This window comes from Chamaea fasciata, unplaced genomic scaffold, assembly GCF_029207755.1.
Source record: "Chamaea fasciata isolate MVZ Bird 193981 ecotype frontalis unplaced genomic scaffold, bChaFas1.0.hap1 SCAF_6, whole genome shotgun sequence".
Lineage (NCBI taxonomy): Eukaryota > Metazoa > Chordata > Aves > Passeriformes > Sylviidae > Chamaea > Chamaea fasciata.
In genome coordinates this window covers 4762668-4788241 of record NW_027094091.1, presented here as the reverse complement: position 1 = coordinate 4788241, position 25574 = coordinate 4762668, and the positions used below count along the sequence as shown (strand labels likewise).

At 38.8% G+C, this 25574-nt stretch overlaps 1 protein-coding gene across 6 annotated transcripts in view; it reads right to left on the bottom strand.

The window, feature by feature from the left end:
• ZFYVE28 (zinc finger FYVE-type containing 28) overlaps positions 1-25574 on the bottom strand; it is a 148519-nt gene that overhangs the window by 31449 nt on the left and 91496 nt on the right. For 2 of the 6 annotated variants that reach the window (XM_066185280.1, XM_066185281.1), the window contains exons 6-9: positions 23976-24065; positions 21101-21202; positions 11789-13153; positions 188-292 (exon numbers count right to left, since the gene is read on the bottom strand). In XM_066185280.1, coding sequence (XP_066041377.1) covers positions 188-292; positions 11789-13153; positions 21101-21202; positions 23976-24065 — 1662 coding nt within the window. Of the gene's footprint in view, positions 1-187; positions 293-11788; positions 13154-21100; positions 21203-23975; positions 24066-25574 lie in introns of those variants that run through there. The other 4 variants (XM_066185282.1, XM_066185283.1, XM_066185284.1 and 1 more) reach the window with 3 other exon arrangements.

The following is a 25574-nucleotide window of genomic DNA, read 5'->3' as shown; positions in this document are numbered from 1 at the left end:
TCACATTTGTCACAGCACCGGAAGAAAGCTGGCAGGTTAAAAAACAAAAAACAACCAAAAAGCACCTGTTGTTCAAAAGGAATAATACTCAGAAGTGTTGCTGTCACTTGATCAATTCAATGAAAATTTTTAACCAAGCATAACTCAATACCATTGGTCAAATCTGACTGCAAAGTGATGTTATTACCTCAGAGCGTATATGCTGGAGAGACTACATGTAGTGACAGAAACACTCTCATAGTCACTGCTGGAGATGGAGCTGAGGGGGGAATCACGTAAGCCATCCTGAGAACTGAAAAAACATACGGAAAGAAAATGAACTGCTGAAGGGAGCAAAGGCAAAAACAGCATTGCGATAAGTCATGGCTTGGCATGGGTTATACAGAAATAAGAATAAACTGGCAGTTGCATTTTTTGCTCTTCAGAAAATGATACAAACCTATTCTGTTTCCTTCCCCAAAGGACAGCAGTTCAGCAAAGTCAGTGGGCACACATCTCACCAACAATCTTCAATTTAATTCATGCCATACAGTGAAAATATTCATGAAATAACTGTGACTCTTACATTTTCATCAGAGTTAGAGGGAATAGCATGCCCATGCTGCTACGTGTGGTATAACCTTAAATTGAAGACATAACAAAACTGAAAGTTGTTCATAAAGTCATCTAGGGTTTCAGGCCAAGGCACAATAATCCAAAGGCTTCAAAAACTTCTGAATATTCTGACAAGTTTGACCTACGTTTGTTCTCCATTGGAAGGAAAAGGTTTGTTAGAAAACAGGAAATTGACACTTCGGTGATGGAGCCGAAGATAACACACCTGACCCTACGTTTGCTCAGTCCCTGTAAGTGCCACATATGTACCTCAAATTTTGTGCTTTGAGCCAACAGATATCCAGGAAGGAGCAGTCCCATGGCAAACCACCGACACTTCGTTAGTAGAAATCCACTAGCTATTAAGTAAAAGGACTTGACTAATTAAAGTGAATGGCAGACAACTTGTCTCTGGCAACCCTGGACTAATGAAAAGCCTCTAAATAACACATAATTTCAGATCTCACATCATAGTATCAATATAAAGTAGGATTAGAGGAGCAAAAATAGTTTCATAAGCACTTATAAAACTATCTTGTAAAGATTCAATTTCTTGAGTAACAATTTACTGCTCAGCTACTGGAAATTCCACAAGCTGAGAAAAAATTAAATTATATGAGATAAGAAAATATGTTATCTTGAGCAGAGATATCAAAGTTGTACTGGCTCTAGGCGGTGCAGAAGATTCATTAAAGCCAGCTGAACTCAAATGTTCAGTCAACAGAAATCTTTGGACAACGCAAAGAGAAACTCAAGAAACATCTCCATTTAGAGAGGTAGTTATACAGGTCAGGGTCATTTTACCTTACTTCTCCACAATTATTAGCAGATTTTGTGATGTTCTGTCGCTTTTTAGATATATGCCAACCAGTTATGTTCCAAACTCTTTTTTTTTTTCTACCAAATTTACTATTACAGCTATTTTTTCAGCTAGAAATCTGGAAGAACGCTTAAGGGTAATTCTTCAAAGCAGTGTATGGAAGGTATGTGCTCTAATCCCACTAAGAAATAATAGGATTTGTTTGCATACCTCCCACTAATCACTCAGAAAATGTACCCCTTCATGTTTTCCATTTCTGACTGCCAATCTAAAAATAAATCCCAAGTGTACCATGCTTTAGTTGAAAGGATAGACTTCACAACCGGAAAATAATTTTATCAGACTTGAACAAAAATCTATTTAACTTTCATTCGTTTTATGTAATTTCCCTTGCTAATTCTGCTCATTATGAAGAGATATATGCATTTAAACAAAGCCTTACTCTTTCATAGCTCATCACCTTTACCCATCCAATCTTACAATATGGTCATGCTAATAAAATGTAATTTTACTATCTGTTTTACAGCAGCTAAATGATATTAAAAAAACCATTAGCACACGATTTCACACCATGATTAGGCAGGTGTGGCGGTGTGCTCGCTCCTCCTTTTCTTTTTAAACAAAAGCAAGAAACGGCAGTCTGAATGTCTGTACCTAAACAGGGCTCTGGGGAGACAGGTAACACCACAGTAGCCAAGGGCCATAAATCTTGCACAGCTACTTGAGTACACACCAACCAAAGTACAATGGATATGCAAATATGACTAAAAGTCACTCAACTCAGCCCAAAGGCAGTGGACAGTCCAGGGCCTGTTGAGCTCTCCTGTGTGGCAGCAGGCAGCACGCCAGGATCTCCCCTGTTGGGATGCCTCTCATGATTGCTCCTCAAGGCTGAGTTAATCCTTATCACACCAGATACTGAGTAAGTGAGTTGGGAATAAGCATGCTGAAATGCTGAAATATTAGCTAAGTGATAAAAATTTTGACTGCACATATATAAATAATCACATCTGGGACTAAGTCCTGATCCAGCTGCAGCCACACTCCTCTCTGAACCTTAGGACTCAATGAAAGGGTCTCCGTCGCAGCTTTGTTTGACCCTATTTACCTCTATGCACTAATACTGAAGCATACCTTGCCATTGAACTTTGTTAAACTGCTCTTACATTTACCACTGAATTTTGTTAACTCATCGTCTTACAGCAAATATCTCGTTGCTTCTCTCTGGCAAGTCAAGTGCATCAGTCTTTCGTTCAGAATAAACTACTCTTTGAGCAGCACAACCAGGAAACAGGAACAAGTAGCAAACTCAGCATCTCCTTTTATGCTCTCTCACCTCCCCGCCATTTCCAGATTTTTCCAGTGTAACAACCCTGCCAGCTGATTTGGGTAGTAATAATTTTTCTGAAAGAGATCAGATTTGCTGTCCTTCAGTGCCTTCTGTGAAGCTCTGCCTGATGTATTTGCAGTCCAATCAAAATATCTCAGTTACCAGTATTTAAGCACTTAAATTTAATTGTCTTAGGTTCTAGTTTTCTACTTTTTTGTTTTGTTTTAAAGAATTTAACGTTTTAAGCTCTTACACAGAGCCCAAAGGGCTTACATTTTTCCTGAGAACTCAGAAGTTCACACACATTTTTGGGGAGTTAAATGCTCTAGGCTAAAACATAAACCAAACCAACCACCACCCCTAAAGTACCACCTCTCTGCTAAGCGCAGATATTATTGCCAACGTTGTCCCAAGACATGAAATCACTTTCTAACATCAGCTAACTGTGTGGAATGGACAGTCTGAGAAAGAAGGCAAAACAATAATGGGCCTTCATGGTAAGTAAACCCAGTGAGCATAATGAACAATACGGCCCACAACCAGCTGGCATTATCAACTATGCCAATGCTATCTTTACTTACATCTTCACAGGCGTCTTCTGAACAGACAATAAGCCTCACCTCATCTCTTCTCCATACTTCTTTGCCTCTCATTTCAATCTTCAACTCCATACCAGTTCCTATCAGCACAACTCCTCACCAGTTCCACCATCTCCTCAGTTTTTAAGCCTTGCCTTAGCACTGTCTATCATTCTAAACCGGTTTATAAATGCCTTCATTTTCCACTTCTCCATTTTTCTCTTGGGGCACAAACCTGACCATGCTGAACAATCTGCTAACTTCAGGATTAGATATCCAGCCAGTCAGTCATCATTTGGCAATGCAAACTGCTTGAACACACTTGACACAAATCACTCACAGACATTGTTTGTTGTAATAAACAATGTGTAATTTAGGCAATTACAACATGTAAACATTGTTCTCATTCCTGTGTATCCATACAGACTGATTTACTGTACAGGAAACAGTATTTATGATTTACAGTGCTTATTACTGGCTCATATTCAGGCTGTAACTCATCACTTAAGAAGTTCTGGGTTTATTTAGTACCAAGAAATGGGAATCCATTAATGGTAACTCTGGTTCATACTTTCTAAGTGTTATACTAACTAGCTTTTTAAAACCCAGCAAAACAAACTCAAAAAACACAACCAACAACTAGAAAAGACTCCTAATATACCCCACTGCTTTCAGTACACACAGACTCAAGATAACTGTACAATTTTCTTCTTCTTAATGTCTGCCTGAAGATCCTCTCTGCTCCTCTAAGGCGCTGGTAGATCCTGAGGTGAATTGACCTGTTTTTCCCATCTCAAGATTCCCATTATCAGCTGATGATGGCTCAGCACACACATTCATTAGCACAATTTTAAGAGAAAATCCGTGGATAAAGCCACATTCTGCAGCTGAGAGCTGCTAACCCTTCCTTCCCACATCAGCCCACAGGTGACCTGAGCTTCACCACGTCAGGCTCATTTGCAATGATGTTGTGTTGGATTGAGACACATAGGACTGCTTAAACTGGGGAAGGTGGCAAAAGTTTCTTTGATTTGTAGGTCTTACTCGCCCACGGTGCTGTTTTAAAAATTACTTTCTAGCACTGGATAATGATGAGCACTATCCATGCTAATCAAAACATAATTCTTCAGCACTTCTGGTGAAATTACAGAATGAAGAGTTGAGGACATGGAGCAAAGTGACCCAGGGCGATATGACTGTCTCTTCAAGGAATACTGGCAGACTGAACCAATGAACCATTTATTGAAAGCTGTTGGCCACTTTTAGTAACTATTCTAAAAAGAAAAAACAAACTGAAAGCCACCTTTATTTTATCCATGCTTTTTTCTACTGGAATGTGTTTCTAGCCTCTTACATTTAATTAAACCTCTGTTTCAGGGGACAGTTTCTTCATGAATGCTACTAATTGAACACAATTACATTTCATATTACAGTAGTTAATTGGCACGAGTATTGTTTGACTGGCTCACTACATGAGGGCTGACTCTAAACCTCATGTGTCACACCAAATCCACTCGAAAATTATCTTTTAAAACTTTTTAACCTGTTATTTCAGGAATCCCTACATTGAGAGCTAATACAGTTCACTGTTGCTTTAATAGATATTTGGACCTAGTAAAAGGGAAGCTGGTATAAAACAGTGACACTAAAGCTTTGTAACGGCAGTTGTGTTATAGGATACTGCACAAAATCAGTGTTAACAGGCAGGGTAAAACACTGCCATTTCAAATTTGAGACTTGCATTGTTAAAAAGAAGGGGAGTAGGGACTGAATAAAATAATTTACACTGAATCTGAATTTGGCTAGTTGTACAAAGGCAGTAAACAGAATACTAGAAGGCAAACAAAGAACTTCAATCAAGAGCCAGATAAAGGATTGCTTAAGGGAAGCTTTGCAGTTAAAAGGTTGATGTTTGATTCCCAATCAAGTACTATTTGCTTTTTGCTGATGAGAATTTTTCTTTCTCTTGAACAGCTAGTTAAAAGACTAATCAGTACGAGACAATAAACAGATATATTTTTGTTTACGTGAACTTGCACAGCTGCCCATTAATTTTTTATGGGAAAGGCAACATTTTCATGTAAAAATACACACAATTTTCTTAAATCTTACTTGATGCGAATATTATAGAAAAGCATGAATTTAAGACATTTATTCAAACTAATTTGCATTTCAATATCAATTAATCTAGTTTTGATAAAGGCATACTTGTAGAAAAACGAGAAGCTCCGACAAGCCAGAAAGGTATTTTGTGTGAATTTGGTTTTGATTTTTTTAGCAAATGTTAGCCACCCCCAAAATACAAACGGTGGAATGGCTCTTTTCCATGCATTTATAAAGGTGGAATGACTTATCTTAAAGTTGCTGTACTGAAAATATGCATGTCACGTGTTGCTAAGGACTGAACAAAATAAAGTACAGGCCAAAAAAATAAAAATTAGAAACCAACTGTCTGAAACAGATGTTCGTTTTTTTACAGTTATTCTAATATGCTGAGGAAATAAAATTTTTAATCTATTACAATATAGACTATTGTAATATATAACGACCATACAATATATACAATTTAGGATTGAAGAATTGCAAGACTAAGAAAAGAGACAGCTTCAATACTAAGCTAAAGAATAAATTATTCCTCTTATTCTGGAGTTGCAATATAGACCAACAAACAGCAAAACGTGCTTTTCCAAGGACGCCTTATTCTTCCTCCTTACACTGCAAAAGTATTTGGTAAAATATTCTATTTTTTAGCCCCCACAAGTAAATGCGAACAGTGCCAGCACCCAAGAGCCGATGGACACAGCTAGAACTTGCAGGAAGGGTGAAGGTGAGAATTTCTCCTCACTACCAACTGCAGCTCCTTTTGCTAATTCTCAGGTGCACTGCAAAAGACTTCATCAAGAATACATTCAAACTGATCAATAAAAATGCAAAAAAAATTTTTTTAAAACTTTAGCTAGACTTTTTAAATAGACCTGCAGCAGAAAGGCAAGAAAACACACTTAATAGTCCTTTTTTTAATATCAGACTGTTTTGAGGTCACTATGTAGATAAACAAACATGCAACAGAACCAGGTATTTAAGACTAAAACATGAAAACACCAGTGTTGTACGACAACATCAAACAAGCTGCCAAACTTCATAAAACATTATGATGTTTACATGGACTCCTCAGCTCTAGAAAGAGCAGAAAGACAAATATTAACAAAACATGAAATTATCTTCCCTGTTTCTAGTTTTCTTCTGTGAAAGAGCAAGTAGGATTTCATGTTTAAATGAGCATTTAAAAAAAATCTGTATAGTTTGCTTCTAGTTGAAAAACAAGGAATACTAGATATAGATTTAAAGCCTGATTTTGGGGTTAACTAATGTCCTTTTTTATCTGAAAACAAAAAATGGTGGGTTTTTTTGTAGTTTTATCATCTTCTGTTCTATTCTTACATGGCTTTCCCCCTTTAACAGTTTGTTTTGCTACATGACAGCCTTTCTCACCTTGCCTGTTCAGCAAATCAGATACTGCACCTTTGCTAGTGCTTTTCTCATATTTGCATCTCATTAGCACTGCTGCCCAAGACTTGTGTGCTGTTGGTGTTTTATATCTTTCAGATACAAGCAAATAACAAAGAAAGGTGTAACATCAGCTATGACTTAGAAACCCAAGTAGTAGAGACCTGTCAGTACTCAGTGATGATTTTCTGTGATGGTGTGACTCCATCAGCAGACAAGGGAAGGGCTATGGGATGTCATTTAGCTGCACTTCTCTAAAGCCTTTGACACAGTCCCCCAGAACATCCTTGTACGTAAATTGGAGGGAGATGGATTCAAGGCATGGACTGTTATATGGATAAAAAATTGGCTGGATGGTCAGATCCAGATGGCAGTGGTCAACAACTCAAATCCTGATGGACATCAGTGACAAGCAGTGTCCCTCTGTGCCTATTGGGACCAGAATTACGTAATATCTTCATTAATGACACAGATGAAGGGATTGAGTGCACCCTCAGCACATTTCCTAATGACACCAAGCTGGGTGGTGCAGTTGACACACCTGAGGGACAGGACTCCATCCAGAGGGACCTGAACAAGCTCGAGAAGTGACCCACGGGAATCTCATGAGCTGTAACAAGACCAAGTGCTGATGCTGCACCTGGGTCAGGGCAGCTCCCAGTGTCAACACAGGCTGGGGATGAACGGATCCAGAGCAGCCCTGAGAAGGACTTGGGGGTGCTGTGGGTAAGGGGTTGTAGATGACCCAGCCACGGGCACTCACAGCCCAGAAACCTCCCTGTCCTGAGATCACCCAAGGCACCGTGGGCAGCAGGTGAGGGAGGGGATTCTGCCCCTCTGCCCTGCTCTGGTCAGACCTCACCCGCAGCGCTGCATCCAGCTCTGGGGTCCCATCACAGGAAGGACATGGACCTGTTGGAGCAAGTCCAGAGGAGGCCACCAAGAGGGATGGAGCGCTTCTCCTATGAGGAAAGGCTGAGAGAATTGGGATTGGTCAACCTGGACAAGAGAAGGCTTCAGGGTGACCTAATTGTGGCTTTCCAGTACCAGAAGAGAGCCCACAAGAAGGATGGAGAAGGACTTTTTACAAGAGCAGGTAGTGACACGACGAGGAGGGATGGCTTCAAACTGAACAAGGGTAGATTTTGATTAGGTAGAAAGAAATTCTTTACTCTGAGTGGGGGTGAGGCCCCGGCACAGGTTGCCCAGCAAATCTGCAATGGTCCAATTTCTGTAAATGTTCCAGGTCAGTTAGGACGGGGCTTTAAGCAAATCTGGTCTAGTGGGAGGTGTCCCTGCTCACGGCAGGGGTTTGGAACAAGATGATCTTTAAGGTCCCTTCCAACCCAAACCATTCTCTGATTTTATGATATCTTTAGTAGAAGAGTATTTAACCTGTATTTTAAACTCCACTGAAATTTGAGGCTAGACAGAGAAGCCTGAAATACCAGCTATTTCAGATACAAGGATTATTATGGTAAACCCATCTGGATCACAGAGATTATACCTATAATGTCATATTGTGTAGCAGGATGACTGACTTACTAAAACAAACAGTTTGTGTCACAACATACACATTTGAGAGCCGCTTTATTCAGAAAAGGCAATAAAAATTTTCTTCTACTTGGTGACTTACAGTAACTAGAAAGTAAATACATTTATCAACTTGATGAATGAGCCTATCCTGCAGCTATTCCATGTGTATGAGATTGCTTATTGTTCTAGCTAATGGGTCCATCATTCTGAAAATAATCTACTGTCTCCAACATTTCCCCTATGTTCAAGTTGGCATTCACAAGCATGTAATAGGGAGCAGTCACAGAAGCCTAATGTGATCTTCCAATTTAAAAATACCATCAAAAAGCAGTGATTAGTCATTGCCCAGGCAGCATGAGTAAGGAAAGGTCCACAAAGTTCTGTTTTGTAACTGAATTATCCCTTGCTGATAACATGACTAGTGATTCAGAGGCAAGACCCAAATCTTATATCCATACATTTATGGAAAAAATAGGATCTATCTATATATAATTTTTTAATCTAGTTCTCAGTAGAACCCCAGCATCTCCATCTTTCACAGAATATACCTAAGGAGTTGGTATCAGAATGCTTCCAAATAAAGCAGCAACAAGCTAGTAAAAAAATACCTCCATCCCTACTGCTCTACTGCTGCAAAGGTGGAATCCTTGACAACAACAGATGTACTTTAGTCTCAAAAATGAATACAGCTAATTAGAAGTAATCAACAAAATATCCATGTAAGAAGCTATGGTGAAAACAGACAAATCCCACTAACTTGTTAAGAAAATATTCAAAAACATTCACTCACGAGTTTTAGGACTCAAGAATGAATGAGATGAATTATTAAGCTATCTTTTAAAAGTTCCTTAATGCCTGGGGTCTAGAGGTGGACATCCCTAAAAATAAAAAGGACTCCACAGGGATTCAAACAGCACTAGCTCTGTGAGCCTGATGATCATACCAAGCAACTTAAAATGTATCAAACGCTACGATAAGTAGACAACAATATGAAGGTCTGTCTGGGAAGAAGTAACGTGACTTCTGCAGAGAGAACCTCTTGGGAGCTCTGTGGAGAGGTCAAGAAGCTTGGGAAGAATGGTGATTCATCTGTCAAGCCTCTGGATTTCCAAACAGGTTCTTTCAAAATACCTCACTAAAGGCTTTTAAGAAAACTAAAGAGCTGCAGCATAAGAGGGAGCGGTGCAAAAAGGACAGATAATTCTTAATCATAAATTGGAAGAAGCTGTTAGCAATCACTTCCCAGAAGGGTGGGATGTCATGGCTGAGGTTCTTCAGCACCCTGGGAGCTTTGTTTTTGTGTATGATCTGCAAAAAACAGGGAGAGCGATGAGCTCTGACAGGTTACTACCAATGCAAAATTATTCACGGTAATAACCAGAAACAGACTGCACAACTGCCCAGGATTTTAAAGTCTGAATAACAAGTAATAAAATGGCAAGACTTAACTGGTAAGCACATGGAGAACAATTTTAGCATGAGATACAGAATGACAGCCTCTGAGATCACAAGCCGTATCTCGGAGCTTTAGCAGACTTCAAAAAGAACCTCAGCACACCAGTTAGTAAAAATTCCAAGTCAAATACTGAGAACCACTGAAAAACAACTGAAAACAATGATGCCACTGTGCACATCCACAGTTTGCTCACGTCTTGAGTAAGCGAAGTTCTGATTCACTTATTGCTAAGAGGAAATCGTATAATTGAAAATTGTTTAGGGCAAGAGATAAGGCATGATCAAAGGTATGGACTATTTGTGGACCACCTCTGATCAAGTAGGCTCTGACTTTTCCAATCTGAAAAAGTAACCACATTGGCAAAATGTGACTTAGGTCTACAAAATCACAACAGGCAGGAGAGGCCAGACAGGAATCAGGAGCAACAAAACCATATGGGGAGACAGACTTACAGAACTCTCTGTAAAAGGACAGATTCTCAGATAAAGTTTTTAAACAATATTAACAGAGCCTGGACAAGTCAGTGGAGAAGTTACTACGTTCACAAAACATGGGAAGCTGAAATAGTAGCTTACAGATATATACATAGTTTTATTATATTTTTCAGACCTGTTCCCAAAAAATCATTTAATATCCTACTCAAGCCAAAAACTGGTAGACAAACAATCTGAATTTCGTCTAATTTATGAGGAAACTGATTAAACACAGTGATTACTTTTACATAGTATTCTACTCAAAGTGTTGCAAAAATGTCAAAGGGATTTGTGAATTACATCTTAAAATGAAGTCCAGTTAGAAACCCTGTTGTAAGGCCTTGAATATGATCTTACATGCAAACCTAAAATAGCAAATAGTCAGAATAATGAGAAAGATAAGTTGAGCTTTGTGCATGCTAAGTTGCATTTAACCTGTAAAAAGCAATTAGGTCCAGGCCAAAGAACTCATGATTCTACTTCCACTACCAGTAAAATCTTTCATAATTCAATTGGCACACTTATTTCTGTAGCTTTTATATTGTGGTCATTCTCTGTCGTTCAAGCTACCTCCACTGTGTTATCCTGAACTCTATGAACATAAAGAAATGAGAGATCCTGCATCACACACACAAAGAACGCCAGCTGTCACAGAAATACAGAAGACAAAGGTAACTTATCTCTGATGTCTTCCCTCTGCTTCATGATATTAATACCTCAGGGAAACTGAAGACTCACTACAAAACTGGTTATCCTCTAAACAGTAAACCAAAATGATGTCAGGTTTTCTACTGATCTGTGTAAGATCCCTAGTTGACTAATCAAAGCTGAGCTGAAGCGTGGCATTTTCTTTATTACAAGTATTATGATGTTATCTCCCCATTATCAAGCTCCTTATTATCATCAAATCTGCAGAACCTTAATCCATGACCTCTACTCTTTGCTCAGCTTTGGCTGAAATGGTCCAAGAGGCTTAAGAGCCGCTTTGTTAGCCTCCTTCAGCACACACACATTCACAGATACACTTGTGCCCACAGGCAACATGGTCACATCAACCCCTTTCTCTCAAATGAAGCCAAGGTAAAGTGTGTTTAGACAACAATTTAATCCCATGCACTGACGCAAAAGTTAACTTTTCAGTATTAGCCAGGCACACTTCTCCTATAAAACAGCAGAGTACAATGGAATTAATGACCCAGGTCATTTAGCAGCAATGCCCTCTTGGATACATTAAGCAGGTAATGTAACATTGATTTCAATGATACACAGACACTGGACGATTAAAATTCAGATGATCTCCAAATCTTTTGCAGAAAAGCTGACATCCAATAAAAAGCTATCTGCATTAAATATATATATATGGATAAATTCCTTAATCCTGCAACACTCTATTGTCCTTAAAATCAACATTAATGATGCACCAATCGCTGCAGTACAAGGATACAGGAATTTGTGTGCATGCAAATTACTACCAAGACATCAAGTTGCTCTTACCTTGAACTAGATCTTGACTTTACATCTTCCTTTGCTGTCCTTTCACTACTAGCATCTTCATTGCAGTCCATTTTTTTATCACACAGTTGTTTTCTCTTCTCCCACTTCTTCTGCTGATTTGAGATACTTTCTGTTTCTCCTTGGGAGTCACCTTCTGCTCCTACCTGTGAACCTGAGGAATGCGCCAGGCACTTAGAGGAGATTGGCAGTTTTTGCTCTTCACTGCCAAAGTCTCTTTCTGCTAACAAAGCAGAAGTTTCAGGTTTTAATGTTTCCTGTTCAGGGACTGAATTGTCCAAGTTATCTACATGGTCCATTTCCTTGGACTTTACTAATGTGTATGAAGCATTTACAACACCTCCTGCAGAATGTTTAGTCTTTAAACCTTCAACACCGTCCTCCCTGCTGTCTTCACAGCTGCCACAACACACACAGGAATTAATTAGACAGTTTGTGGCAGCTATACTGAGTTTATGGGATTCGTCCTCCTCCTCATTTGCTAATGGATTAGCAGATCCAGGAACACAACTAATAGCTGCTTCTGGGGTTGTTACTGGGGATTCTGAGCTAGAAGGAGATTTAGGATTGAATATTACAGTAGCAGATATTTTCATTCCCCCTGTCCTGTGCGCTATCACTTCCGCCGTTTCTGCGTCATCGGCATACGCATCCCAGCCATTGAGGTATAACTGTGAGTCTGGACCTTCTAGACAGCTGCACGAATTTGGAACTGAAATGCCAGACATCTGTTTTCCATCTTCAACATTGTTATTATTGCTTAAGTCACTTTCAGCATCTTTTAAAAGCAAAGTTTCCTCTGTCTGACGGCCGTTCTCATAAAGCAAAGCATCTCTATATTGCAGGTTCTGTTTTGAATCGTGGCAAGGGTTATTCACCCAAGCAAAAGTATCACTTACTGAATCCAACCCAGCCAGAGCTTCTCCTGCTCCATCTAAGTCATCCATAAAAAACACTCTGTCCTCTTCATCAGTTAAGTTGTCAAGATGGTGTCTCGTTGGTGAAGCTTCTGTGCTAGAACTATTTCTTAGGCTAGGTCTGTGAGCTGGAGACTGACAGATGCTTGGAGGGGAAAGCAGAGAAGACATTTCATCGCCAACTCTGTGTACCATCCTGTTCAGCTGCTCCAGCTCCTGCTCATCATACTGCATGGAACAAGCCAGCTCGGCCTCTGTGTTCTCAGCTTTTGCTGAAAGTTCCTTAGGAGGCAAAGTCGCAGTTATGCCTGGTGCAATGACAGAGGGTACCTCAGGATCTGCTCTGACAGGAAAATCTACATCTTGAGAGATGCACAGGTTACGTTCCAGTGTGTGGAGTTCATCCTCGGTCAGTGTCTGAAGGAGATCCCTGGAAATGAAGAAATACACACATCACTTGTCATTTATAATCATGAGGCACTGATGTTACAGATTTTAAAAAAGCTTTTACTGTTAGTGCAGAAAACCAGAACTTGAGGGCACAGAATACTTTTGACTGGGTAATTCAAGGTGCATTTGGCATTCATATCCAGAGCACGTGACTACTGATGCCTGAATTTGAGATTACTCATGCAAATAGAGGGCATAAAATTATATACATGCTTGCAGTGAAGCCTCAAAATAAACCAAAACACACACAAAATTGGAACTCTTTCCCCTCCCCATCACTTATAGTGAAAATGTCACCCACAATTAGATTGATTTTATCATTTTACTTTTTTAATTCAAAAAATTTGACTTTGATTAGCAAACCAATTTTCTATCCTTCAAGTTGATTCAGAAAATTATTCTGCAAAAGAGTATTGCAGAACTTTCCCAGCATTATACTGTCAGATAAAAGAATTCAATAAAACAGTAATATTGCTTATGCAGCACTGGTATCTGGAAGCCAGATCACTGAAACGGGGATTGGAAGTTGTCTCTCTCCTGCCTCAAACAGTGAACTTAGTCTTCTGGCTTTGACTGGCAAAAACTTAATTTTCTTCACAGTGGCTGCAATGGGGCTGTGTTTTGGATTTGTGCTGGAAACAGTGTAGATAACCCAGGGGTGTTTTAGTTATTGCTGAGCTGGACTCACACACAGCCAAGGCCTTTTCTGCTCCTCACCCCACCCCAGCAGTGAGGAGGCTGGGGGTGCACAAGGAGCTGGGAGGGGACAAAGCAGGGGCAGCTGACCCCAAATGACCCCAGGATACTCCATACCATATATGTGGCATCATGCTCAGTATATAAAGCTGGGGGAAGAAGGAGGAAGGGGGGTTGTTTGGAGGGGTGGCATTTGTCTTCCCAAGCCACTGTTATATGTGATGGAGCCTGGCTGTCCTGGGGATGGCTGAACACCTGCCTGGGGAAGTGGTGAATTTATTCCTTGTTCTGCTTTGCTTGCATGTGGGGCTTTTGCTTTACCCATTAAACTGCCTTTATCTCAGCCCATGAATTTCCTCCCTTCTACTCTTCTGCTTCTCTCCCCGAACACACTGGAGGGGTGAGCAAGTTGGCCGCGTGGAGCTGAGTTGTCAGCTAGGGTTAAGCCACGATACTGGGTTGGTCATTAAGAGTAAAGCTTCTGCATGATGTTAAGAACAAGGCAGGTCTAGAAGCAAACACTGAGCAATTTAGTAAACTGTGTTTTCTATAGACATGCAGCATCTCCAGTGTTACCAAGTGTCCTCAGTACCGCAGTTTAGGACTATGGGCACCTGAAAACAAAGTGTTATTAAGTGCTTGATAACTTAAAAACAAATCCACGGACACAGCAAGACGTAATTTTAGGTCTGAATTTGATTTAAACTATCCTTCTCAATTAGAAGCCACATACACAAATATACGCTGTCAAGAACTGCTGCCATCATTTTCAACGACCAGTAAGTGTAATTTAGCATAAAGGAATGGATGGGAAAAGCAAGACCTGTTCAACAGAGGTTAGGAGTCCATTATTCCTCATGTGTTTAGAAGTAATTTGTAAGCAGGTGACACACAGCTGGCATAATAATAATAATAATAATAACAATATGCACATATTAAAAGAATTTCCTCAAAGGACTAACTTTGGTGTAAAAAAGAGGCCAAAAAACGCCAAAGAAACATTCAACGCATCTCACATCCCGATTTCCAGTCAATGGTTTACATTCTTAACTCAAAGACCAAATATTTTTCAAGTATTATCAGTCTTTCAAATAGCTCAAAAATACATTAATATCTGACCTGTACATCAGCTACCTATAGTTTCAAAAAGCTAACATTTTAGATAAGCATTCTTAAGTCAGAAAAAAAAAATGGCTACGTACATTCCACACAATTAACATTTTATTTAAAAAAAAATCTTGCTTTATATGACCCTAAAAAAAGGTCTAAACCTCTAGAAGTACCACTTATAAGAACAATTGCACTACTGTATCCCCCTTTTTCACTTTTGACTCTTTAACAGAAGTCAGAATTTCCCAGAACTATCCCGTATGCATCTTCAAATCCAAAGTTTGACCATTTTTAAGTCATAAGTAAGAAAGGAAAATGGGCAATCTTTGTTAGACCCACCTGCCTAATAAGCTGTAAACCAGTATTGCACACTAGAATATTTTAAATACCTATACATTCCTTTTTGTCTACACAGTATGTAATGCTACCACCTTATTATTACTCAGAGCATGTATTTAATCAGTGTCTGTAAGAGATAAAGCACTTGAATACTGCTTTAAAAACAAACTGAGAATGGCTTAAGTTTTAAGGTCAACATAAAAACAGTAGTATTAGCATTGTCTATTTTTGAAATAACTATACAAAAAGGAAGAATAAAAACATGGAATAACATGATTGCTGCCATGAGGCTTTGTATTATGAATGTTGTTAGTGTTTACAGAAACACTGATGCAGAAGATCATAAGCATAAACAAAGTAATGTGAGATTTTAAAAACAGTTGGGGTTTTCATATATAAAAAACACCACAAACAAGAGTAAGCACACAAATGTAACTGTGAAGGGTTTAAGCTTGCCCCTCACATGCACAAAGATATTAAAGACAGGAAACTTCTGAGTTGGGCCAGGGTCCATCAAGTAGAGAATCCTGGCTCCTCATGGGTCCTAAGGAAGAGCATAAGCACAGTACAGACACACAGTGATCCCTGTGAGTGCACCCTACTGCCTGCCAGCAGCCAGGAATTTCTGAATCAAGGCAGCATCCTTGTGCTCAGCAATCCACAGTGAGCTTTTCTTGCACAGATGAAAAACTGTGTGTCAGGAACTGACCAAGAGAAAACTGCTTCAACATCAGCTACACTTCTCCATATATCACAGTCACACACACTTCTCAAAACAAGAGAAAAATGAGCAACTTCTACAAACACAGACTACACCAGCAACTTGCAAAGGAATTTGCTTTCCATCCAACCCATCACCATAACTGAGAATGATACACTGGGCCCAGGGAAAAGCTAAGATTGAGTCTTTGGACTTCCAGCATCTGTTCTGGGGTTTTATTCAGTCTCCAGAACACCACATGGCAGCACCCAGGATTACTGAATGTCTGGGTGTCCAGAGCTACTCTGCTTCTGTTCCAAAGGCTCAGAGAGCCTGGCTGCTCACGCCTATCCAATACAAGTTTCACACACTCACTGTGAATTCAGTGCTGGAATCACATATTCACTTTACACTGGCTAGCTCCGTGGACATAGTAATGAACTCTACTTCTGCCAATAACAACACCTCAAAATTTAAGAGCAATTGTATGCAGCTATGAGGATAGCAAATAAAACCTGATTAATAATAATAATAACAACAACAACAACAACCACCATCAGTGAAATCAGCTGACAGTACTCATGTATTTTTAGGTGAGTCAGATCCAGACAGCCTTGGAAGACTAACATAACCAGTTGAATTACAGCCCTATAATTTCAGTAGAGAAATAATCCTTTGAATTCAAAAGGAATATGCTCATTTTCCTAATCCAAACACTGGAAATTTTGCTATTAACAAATACAGCTTATTCTAAAAGAGGTTCAGGCAATTATCTTCACTTCTCTGGTTAAAATTCCCTAGATTCACCAGTCATTTTTAAGGATGACAAATGTTTGATCAACAGTTACCTTTTCCATACACTGTACATTAGATTATACAGGACTCAGTGCCAATCTGCCATGCTGTAAAATGACTATGAAGATATTGAAAACGAATGTAAAGCAATATATGGAAAGAAATGTGACATTTCCTACTAAAAAGCTAAACATCAGGCATCATCAGTAAACTATACGGTTTAATTAAACTGTAGCTACTTCAGTGGTTCAATTCCTTTCTGCTGAAGAACCTTTAACTCATTCTGCTAAAATGGACAAAAAGGATTTCTCTCTCCGCTTACATTATTCAGAAGCCACAGGTAAAGTCAGCTTCTGCAATCCACCCTGATGAGCAGCAGTGTGCTTTCTTCTCAGAGGGGCTTCAGAAAATACTGAATTTTAAAAAGTGCATGTTGAGGTTTCACCTGCTTTTACTCTTTTTGGCATTGTATCACAGAAAGGCAATCTAGCTTTCAAAATACGAGGAACATTCTTCTTCCAGTGGTTACAGCTACTGGCAGAAAAACAAAGTAAGTTCTTCAGATGTGCCCTGCCTGTTACAAGCAGTAGTACAGACTTGCTCTGCCTACTGCAAAACCAATTAACATATTTTACTCTACTGCCAATATCCAGGGTACAGAAATGCGTTCTTCAGACATGAGGCCAGATGTCTTTAAAGACAAGTTTGGCTTAACAGAGGACAGGGCCACAAACCCCCTAATCCTGCACATTCCTCAAGCCTCCTCTATTAACTTTGCTCCTATTCTGACTAGAATTTTAAACTGCCTCATTGTCAGAGAATAGCTTCGTTGTTATTGCCAGCCTGTGCTTCAGTTCGTGCTCCAAAGGGAGCATGACCAGCTGCCTCACTGGAGCTGCCACCCTAGGAGCCTGGTGCAGGTACAGGGATGCCACGCGCGTCCTGCTCCGCTCCGCACACCAAAGTCCACAGATCTGTCTGACACACCCACACTGAGAAACCAACACTGAGACATGTAACAAACAGCACTGGCACTCCTTCACTGCCACGGTTTTGAATCAACTCTAAGTCTTGAATACAGCCACCTCGGAAAAACCATGCAGTTTTTCTTCAGTCACTGCACACACTGTGAACACAAATTTCACACTGTCCCCATCCAATTCTTTAACACACAGACAGCATGTGTACTGAGTTTAATTTCTAGTCAGTGATACAAAAAGGTTTCAAATGTACTTAGAATGATATGATACTCTGATTCTGCAGCACTTGATGTGCAATCTGCTTGTTTCTGCACCACCAAAATCCATAGGGACCCTGCCATCACCTGTAATGATCCAGAAACAAGCACCAGAAAAGCAAAGAGCTCTGAAATAGGGCAGAATCAAGGAATACTGCAAAATTGCAAGTTTGCTGACTTTTGAAAATCTCTGTACAGCAGCCTCAAATGTATATATAGTATAGGTAGTGTTTTATCACCAGAATGTTCAGTGTCACAGGCACTTAAGTTACAGATCTATGCATAGAGCAGATGATGTGATATGTGTATTCCCTAAGCAGATTGCAGCAGTTTGGCAGAAATCATTCAAATGCCATAGTTTCGAAGGCACAGATATAGCACTACGATATAATTATGCATTGGGAGATGTATAAAATACCAAAGCTAATATTTTACACACAAAATAAAAGTCACCATAAGCACCTGGCTTAGATATTAATTAAAACATTCAAAGCCATAATTTGCTGCTCAACCTTTCCAAAAACTTAGCGAGAACCCTTATTGCTTTTTCTCAGAGTCTCAACAATCTCTATTGTTTTCAAAGTTGTCAGCCACCAGCAGGACACCAAAAATTTTCATACCTAACAGATATTTATCTTCTCTGCTAGTTCTGATTTAATTATGTGGATCAACATAATTAAATACAGTACTTATCTTTGCCTTATGGATATTTTAGGATAATACAGTTTAAAAATTAATCACCTGTAATCCTACGAAATAATCAGCTCTGTCTATGATGTCGCTCCATGAGCTAAAATACTTAGTCGGCTAAAAAGTTACAGAACTTTACAGAGAAATTCACTGGGATGTGATCACATCCTGCAGTAAGATGCTCTATATTCTTATTACAGGTACCCAACTGGAACACAAAATGCAGCTATTTTTAAGAGAGGATTTCTGAATCTATTTTCATGCCTTAACTACTGGTGCTGGAGACTGGAGAAAGACTCCAGGAAAAAAACACTCTTCCTTTGTAGGGGAGCAGAAATATTGGTATCAGATATCATTCTATCTTCTTCATTGGTTTCTATGAACCTTCTCACAGAGTACGGATTGTGGACTGATGAGTTAAAAAAAAAACCTGAAAAGAAAAGAAAACCCTACACAGCTTAGGTACTTTTAAAAGTAATTCAATTACCCTACATTAACAGCACACTTATTTGTATCTCATTTGATTTTCATTCAATGTAATTTTCGTTCAAGAATATTACTAAAGGATCTTTTTGAGCTCAGTTCTTGCCAGTATTTGAGTTCCTTCAATTCAGACTGCCAGACGTGGAATTTCGTATTACTTCTTGCTTGAATTTTTGCTCTGATAGATGTTATCTCACTGAGAACACTTCGCCAACTTTGTCTCCTAGACAACTGAAGTCACATTTTTTTAATGTTCCCTTTCCTTCACAGAATAAACACAAGTCTTACAGTATATCAGAACTTTTCCAAAATTGAATTTGAAAGATTATTTTTTGAAGTTTGCATTGAAAACTGTAGTTATTGAACAAACAAGCATTTAACAAATCTGTTTTCAACCCCAGAGCTACGTTCACAGTAACTGAAAATTAAATGGGCTGAGCACTACACTGACTTCATTGATTTTCATTTTCCAGGTTGTGAAATACGAGGATAAAGCAGAAAATACATATTATGAGAAGAATATTAGCTTTTAAATATCCTTTTGGCTTTAGACAGCAAGTGGAATGCTGGTGAAAATATCTGCAATAGCCACATATTGGGAATAAGGTACTTTAATGTAAACTTCATGGACTTCTCAAGTTTCAGTACCAATAAAGCTTTTTCCTCCTTCTAACTTCAGTTTTGCCCCTCAGTTCATGTTGGTATTCTTAACCCAGTGTTTTATAAAACCATAATTACTCAAAAAACCCCAACAAACCAAACATGTTGATTTTTCAATTTTAATTCTCAGATTTCAATACGAATATCACTAATGTACCTATAAATAAGACTTCTAGACAAAAATACCAGGAAGCTTTCAAGGGACACACGAGGATGTGGTCTAGATATTTATAAAGGCTAACTTCAGAAATAGTTCCCCTTTGAACCACCCCTGACAGAGCTTACATTCTCCCTCAGGAGATGCCTCACCTCTAACAGATGAGAGGAGATCAATCTGGATAAACTATGTGGAAACTATTCTTACATCAAACTGTCACCGTGACATCCAGGGAAAGCGATAAACTGCTGAAAATTGGACACAGGGGAGAAAAACTCCAAACCTGTCAAATTATCTCTAGAGATTGCCAGGAACAAAAGTTGCAGTTGGTATATAAATCTGAATTCTAAGAAAATAACACGGTTTATAGATTAAGAAAATTTTTTAACATCCAGATAAAATACCTGAAGAGTGAACATAAAGATCCTTTAAAGATACAGCTTAATTTCTCCAAAGTAACAGATCAGTCTTCTAAAGATCTCAGTTAAGAACAAAATATTTTAATGTTCTTTATACTTGAGCCAAAGCCCACACCTCCAATGATAACCAACCCTGAAGCATTAGGGAAAGAAGTATAAAGTGATTCATCCTGTAAAAAACAAATTTACAATATGAAAAACTGATAGTCATTTCTAATAGGTTAAGAATTATCTGAGTATTGCATCATAGCATAATGACAAAATGTAATAAGCCTAGTTAAGCAGAAGCATTGATGCTAATTAGAAACAGAATCTCCCAAAAATAAATGCTAACTGTGGTATTTCAGGTATCATCTAACCACCAGGAAAATGTGAAATGCTATAAAATGATACTCAAAAAAAAAAAAAACAAAAAAACAAACAAACAAAAAAAAAACTATCAGAGATTAAAAGTTCAGAAAACTACCATGAAATGAAAAACTACATTTAGTTATTTCATGGGTTTATCAGGCTGATGAGAGGAAAATGCAGTTTATGGTTACCATAGCAAACACAAACACTTTTTTAAGCATTTATGAGTTTTCAGGCCTCTGATTTTCACTTCAGATGAGAAGCAATTACAACTATCTTTTATTACTTGCCTTATTTTTCTTAGCAAAGTGTGAAAAGGTCTGAAGAGTTCAGACATATCTTCTGGTTTATGATCCAAGTTTAATGGTCCCTCGGAGTAGACAACAAGGCCACTGTAATTCAAACACATGCATGAACACACACAAAAATGAAAATTTTATTGCACAGAGCAACCACTGAATAGTCAGAAAAGCAACTGTACATAAACATTAGAACGACATTTAACTACATCTCGTTATCTTATTTTTGTCTTATTCACCCACAGCTAGAATTAGATGCTATTTAAAGTAACAGGAAAAAGATCTCCTCCACTCTGTTCCCCTTTCTTAAACATGGCAGAAAAAGCAATGGAAGCATAAAGGGAAGAATGTTTATTTTATTGCTGCAGCTGAATAAAAAATACCCACAAAACAAAAAGAAAAAACTCACAAAGGAAACCTATTATCAAGTACATTGGGGAAGGTCCACTGATTTGAGATATTGCAGATGGCTTTTCATTTCCAGTCTAAATAATTTCCAGGTAAGGTAGCTGTCTCCCAAGCTCCTAGTTTTTTTTACCTCTAAGATAAATATAACCTGGTATAGACATATGGCAAAAAAAAGGAAACAGATTTTCCTAGTCACATAAAACACATTTTGGAAAAACCACGCTTCTAAACTGCACAAATTTCCCTGGAAATAGGTAAATTCACAATTCTGAGAGCCTCCAGGTACTTCACTGTAGATGTCTCAATAGCTCCTCCTGACCAAATCACAACTACCCAAACCTGTTTGTGTGTCACAGATTAAACAAAATTCACCTTCAGATCTGCTGTGCCACACCATAACTGTGTCCTGAGAGTGGATTCCCACCAGGCACCACTCTGCTTAAAACTATTTAATCCTCTGCCCGCTGCAAAATCAATGTATGTTTCCCAAAGGCAACCCATTCTCATAGTTGAGATTACATCCGTTTTCTTTCTCCAAGGCCATTTTCCCCTTTCTGTCCACAGTGTCAGTGCTCTGTTATCCAAGGTATGTCAAAGGCATGTTCCTTTTCTTAAAGTCAAATTACACATAGCTTCAGAGAGCTATCCAGCACACAAATCATCCAGTGTAACCCTTGGCTAACAAAACTGTCAAAGTCTTCTGGTCGCCAGTTCTTCCCTAGCAAGCACCCGAGTGACCACCAAAGGCTCTCTGAGACACAGCAGCAAAGCTGATGTCACAAGCTATTTGAATTCCACTGAAGTATTAAAGAAAAATGACTAAGGGATTAGAGTTTTGAGGGCAGGAGCAGGAAAGAGGAGATGAGAGACAGAGAAAGTTGCTTCTTTTGCAAGTCACTTTTTTTTTTTGTGGCTTAAGACAAATTATCTTGTTGCCAAGGATACATAATTTTATCTTTTTTTCTATGCTTTCCAAGCTTCAACAAGCAGGCTGCCACAAAGTGAAGTAGTTATTGCTGACTCATGTCTTATGTTCAGCATAAGCAAATGTTACTACTTTGCTCAGTGAAAGCTCAAAGCTACTCTCCTCAAACTTCTACGGTATGCCAAGTCACTGTTCCTTCGGCTTTCAGGCAGTTTGCTTGCCACAGAATTTAACTCTCGGAAGAAATTAAGCAAAAAAGAAAAAAAAAGTGTGGGCTAGAGCACTACAGAAAAATTATGAAATGGCTTCTGTATATGTGTAACATTTGAAAGAGCTCTGAATCAAAGCCTGAATATTGCTGCAGCACTGTAAAGAACTAAAAATTGCATCTTAATATTTCCTACAAGGCTTGTGCTTCTTCCAGAAAAACTGTATATGGATGGAGTAGTTATTCTGTGGAACTTCACATGACAGTGATTTCTTTTCTTATCACTGGATAATTAGGAGCAGTTAAACCTCATGGCCTTCTCTATCCTTCTTTGTAATTTGGGATAGACACGATCTATTTGCCAGAGAGCCCTGGTTTTCCAGTTAGTCGTGATGTGTTCTCCTTCACTGCATCTTCCAGCAACTTCAAACTGAGCTCTCACATTCCTGCTGTCTTCCAATAATCAGATTATTACTGTTATTATTTTTAGAATGACAGTTACAGACAATATACTATTTAACAGGAACAACAGGCCACAGGGATTTCCTGAGGAGAAGTGTATTACACTCAGGATTTGAGGTTTTTTATTTCCCTCAATTATCCTACTTATATTAGCTAACTTTAAAACATTCACAATGGTAAAATATTAAAAATACGCTGGCTTTTCTCCAGAAAAGCTGCTGCCTTAGTAAACCATGAAGACTCATTAAGAAAAATGCATCAGATTTGTTCAATATTGCAAAAACTGCATGAAGCAAAAACACTGTTACACTTTAGTTGCCTTGAGCAGTCAATACAGGGCACAAATCTACAAAAAAGCTACACATATTGACACTTTCCTTCAAGTGAATTAAGCCTAACTCAACAGTTACAATGCAGTTTGCCATGATCATTCCTTCTGAACCCTAGAGCCATTGAGAAAAAACACACAAATTTAATTGAAAATTTGTAGTTTTCAAGACTTGTATCCTTAGATCATCCTAATATTGAATGTCACAAATACGTGCTTCAAAAAAAATTTCCGACAACACGACATTGCAAAGACTGATGTTCCTAATTTTTAAATTTTGCTGGAGAATGCCTGATCAATTGTTCCTGCCTTCTCTATTTAGAGATCTACCATCTTTCTTTTTTTGGTCTTGATATTCTACATTAAACTGGTAATGATTTAGAACAAAACAATCCTCCCCTTCCTCAACTCTTTTTAAAGAATGTTAACGCAAACTCAGGTGAAAGACAGTCCATCAAAATTCTAAACAGAGATTTTCAAATCTTCAATAAACCTTTAAATGGGGCAGAGCAGAGAGTAGTTAAAAATTACTCACCATACAATGGCTAATCTTGGAATTGTAAACATTAAAGCTGGTTCATAGTCATCAATCATATCTTGAGTGAGGTATCCAAGCCTTAAGGCTCTAAGCAGAAGAATAAAATTATTTAGTAAGACATCAAAGCTTGAAGAACACATTTCACTAAGGAAAAATTTGAAAAAATTGTTCTAAGCCAAACCAAACTGGCAGTATGTGCCATGTTTTGTACACTCAGGCGCTGGTTTTGTACAATCTAAACCACTATATATATAACTGACTGCTTAAGTCTCTGCTTTAAAGAAGAAATAGTGTAATAAAAACATAAATGCAAAGAAAAAATCTTTTTAAACACTTAAAGCTTTTACAGTCATTCAATACCCAATTCAGTTTTATGAGATTTTCTCAGTTTACTATTTCATGTCAAGCTTCAGCTTGATACTGAAAAACCACTGGTGCTGACAATTTTTCAAATAAAAGAAATATTTTTACAGTAATAGGGGAAAGTACTTGGTTTCCTTTGCAAATACAAATTGCTCTAATTGTCAAAGTCAATCTCCCCCCTACCTAACAAAAAAACCTAAAAAAACCCCACCCAAGAACAGCCCAGTTCTACACAGTAACTCTTACTGAAGTGTAAGGATTTAATATTTGCGAGAGACTTCACTGTCCTCAAATAACTTTTCAAATGTCTTAAGCCCTTTTTAAACTAAACCCCATTTTGTTTGGATTTTTTACTTGGCTGTATTTTCCAGGCTTCTTGACAATTTCCAGATTTCACCATATGTTTCATTACATCCTCAAATTTCTTCTCTGACTTGTTCATGTCAGTGCTTCAGATTGCATTGAAAATTGCATGTTAGTCCTGCTTTTGGTCCCCAAAAGAATGGAATGAACTTTTTCTTGTTCCTTGTCAGCACTTGTCCAGTCAGTACTGCTGGTGGTAGATGGGACATGACCACAAAGCAAAGCCTGGTTGGTGCCAACAGTGGACAGACACACTGGTGTGTGGCCCACCCTCACTCCTTGCTCCTTCCTACAGCCCAGACAGATTTTCCAAAGCTGCAAGTAAGAATCCATCTTTTTCCTTCTACTGGGCAAATATAGAATCCCAGAATTGTCAGGGTTGGAAGGGACTTCTGGAGACCACCCAGACCAACCCCCCCTGCCAGGCAGGGTCATCTAGAGAAGGTGACACACAAACACATCCACATGGGTTTGGAATGTCTCCAGAGAGGGAGACTTCACAACCTCCGTGGGCAGCTGTTCTGCCACCTCAAAGTAGAGAAATTATTCCCCACGTTGATGTGAACTTCTCGTGCTGTAGCTTATGGCCATTACTCCTTGTCCTATCCCTGGGCACCATGGAAGAGTCTTGCACCATCCTCTTGACACCCACCTTTGCGATGTTTGTGTGCACTGATCAGACCCCTTCAGCCTTCTCTCCTCTAAACAGCCTCTCTAAGAGAGGCGCTCCAGACCCCTCATCATCTTTGTGGCCTCTGCTGGACATGCGTATGCCATAGCTGAGTATGTGTATGTGCTGCAGCTCTCTGACTGATGGAAGGTAATTCCTCCTACTTGCTGACCTTTTTAAAGTTGTAATCCTGTCTCCCA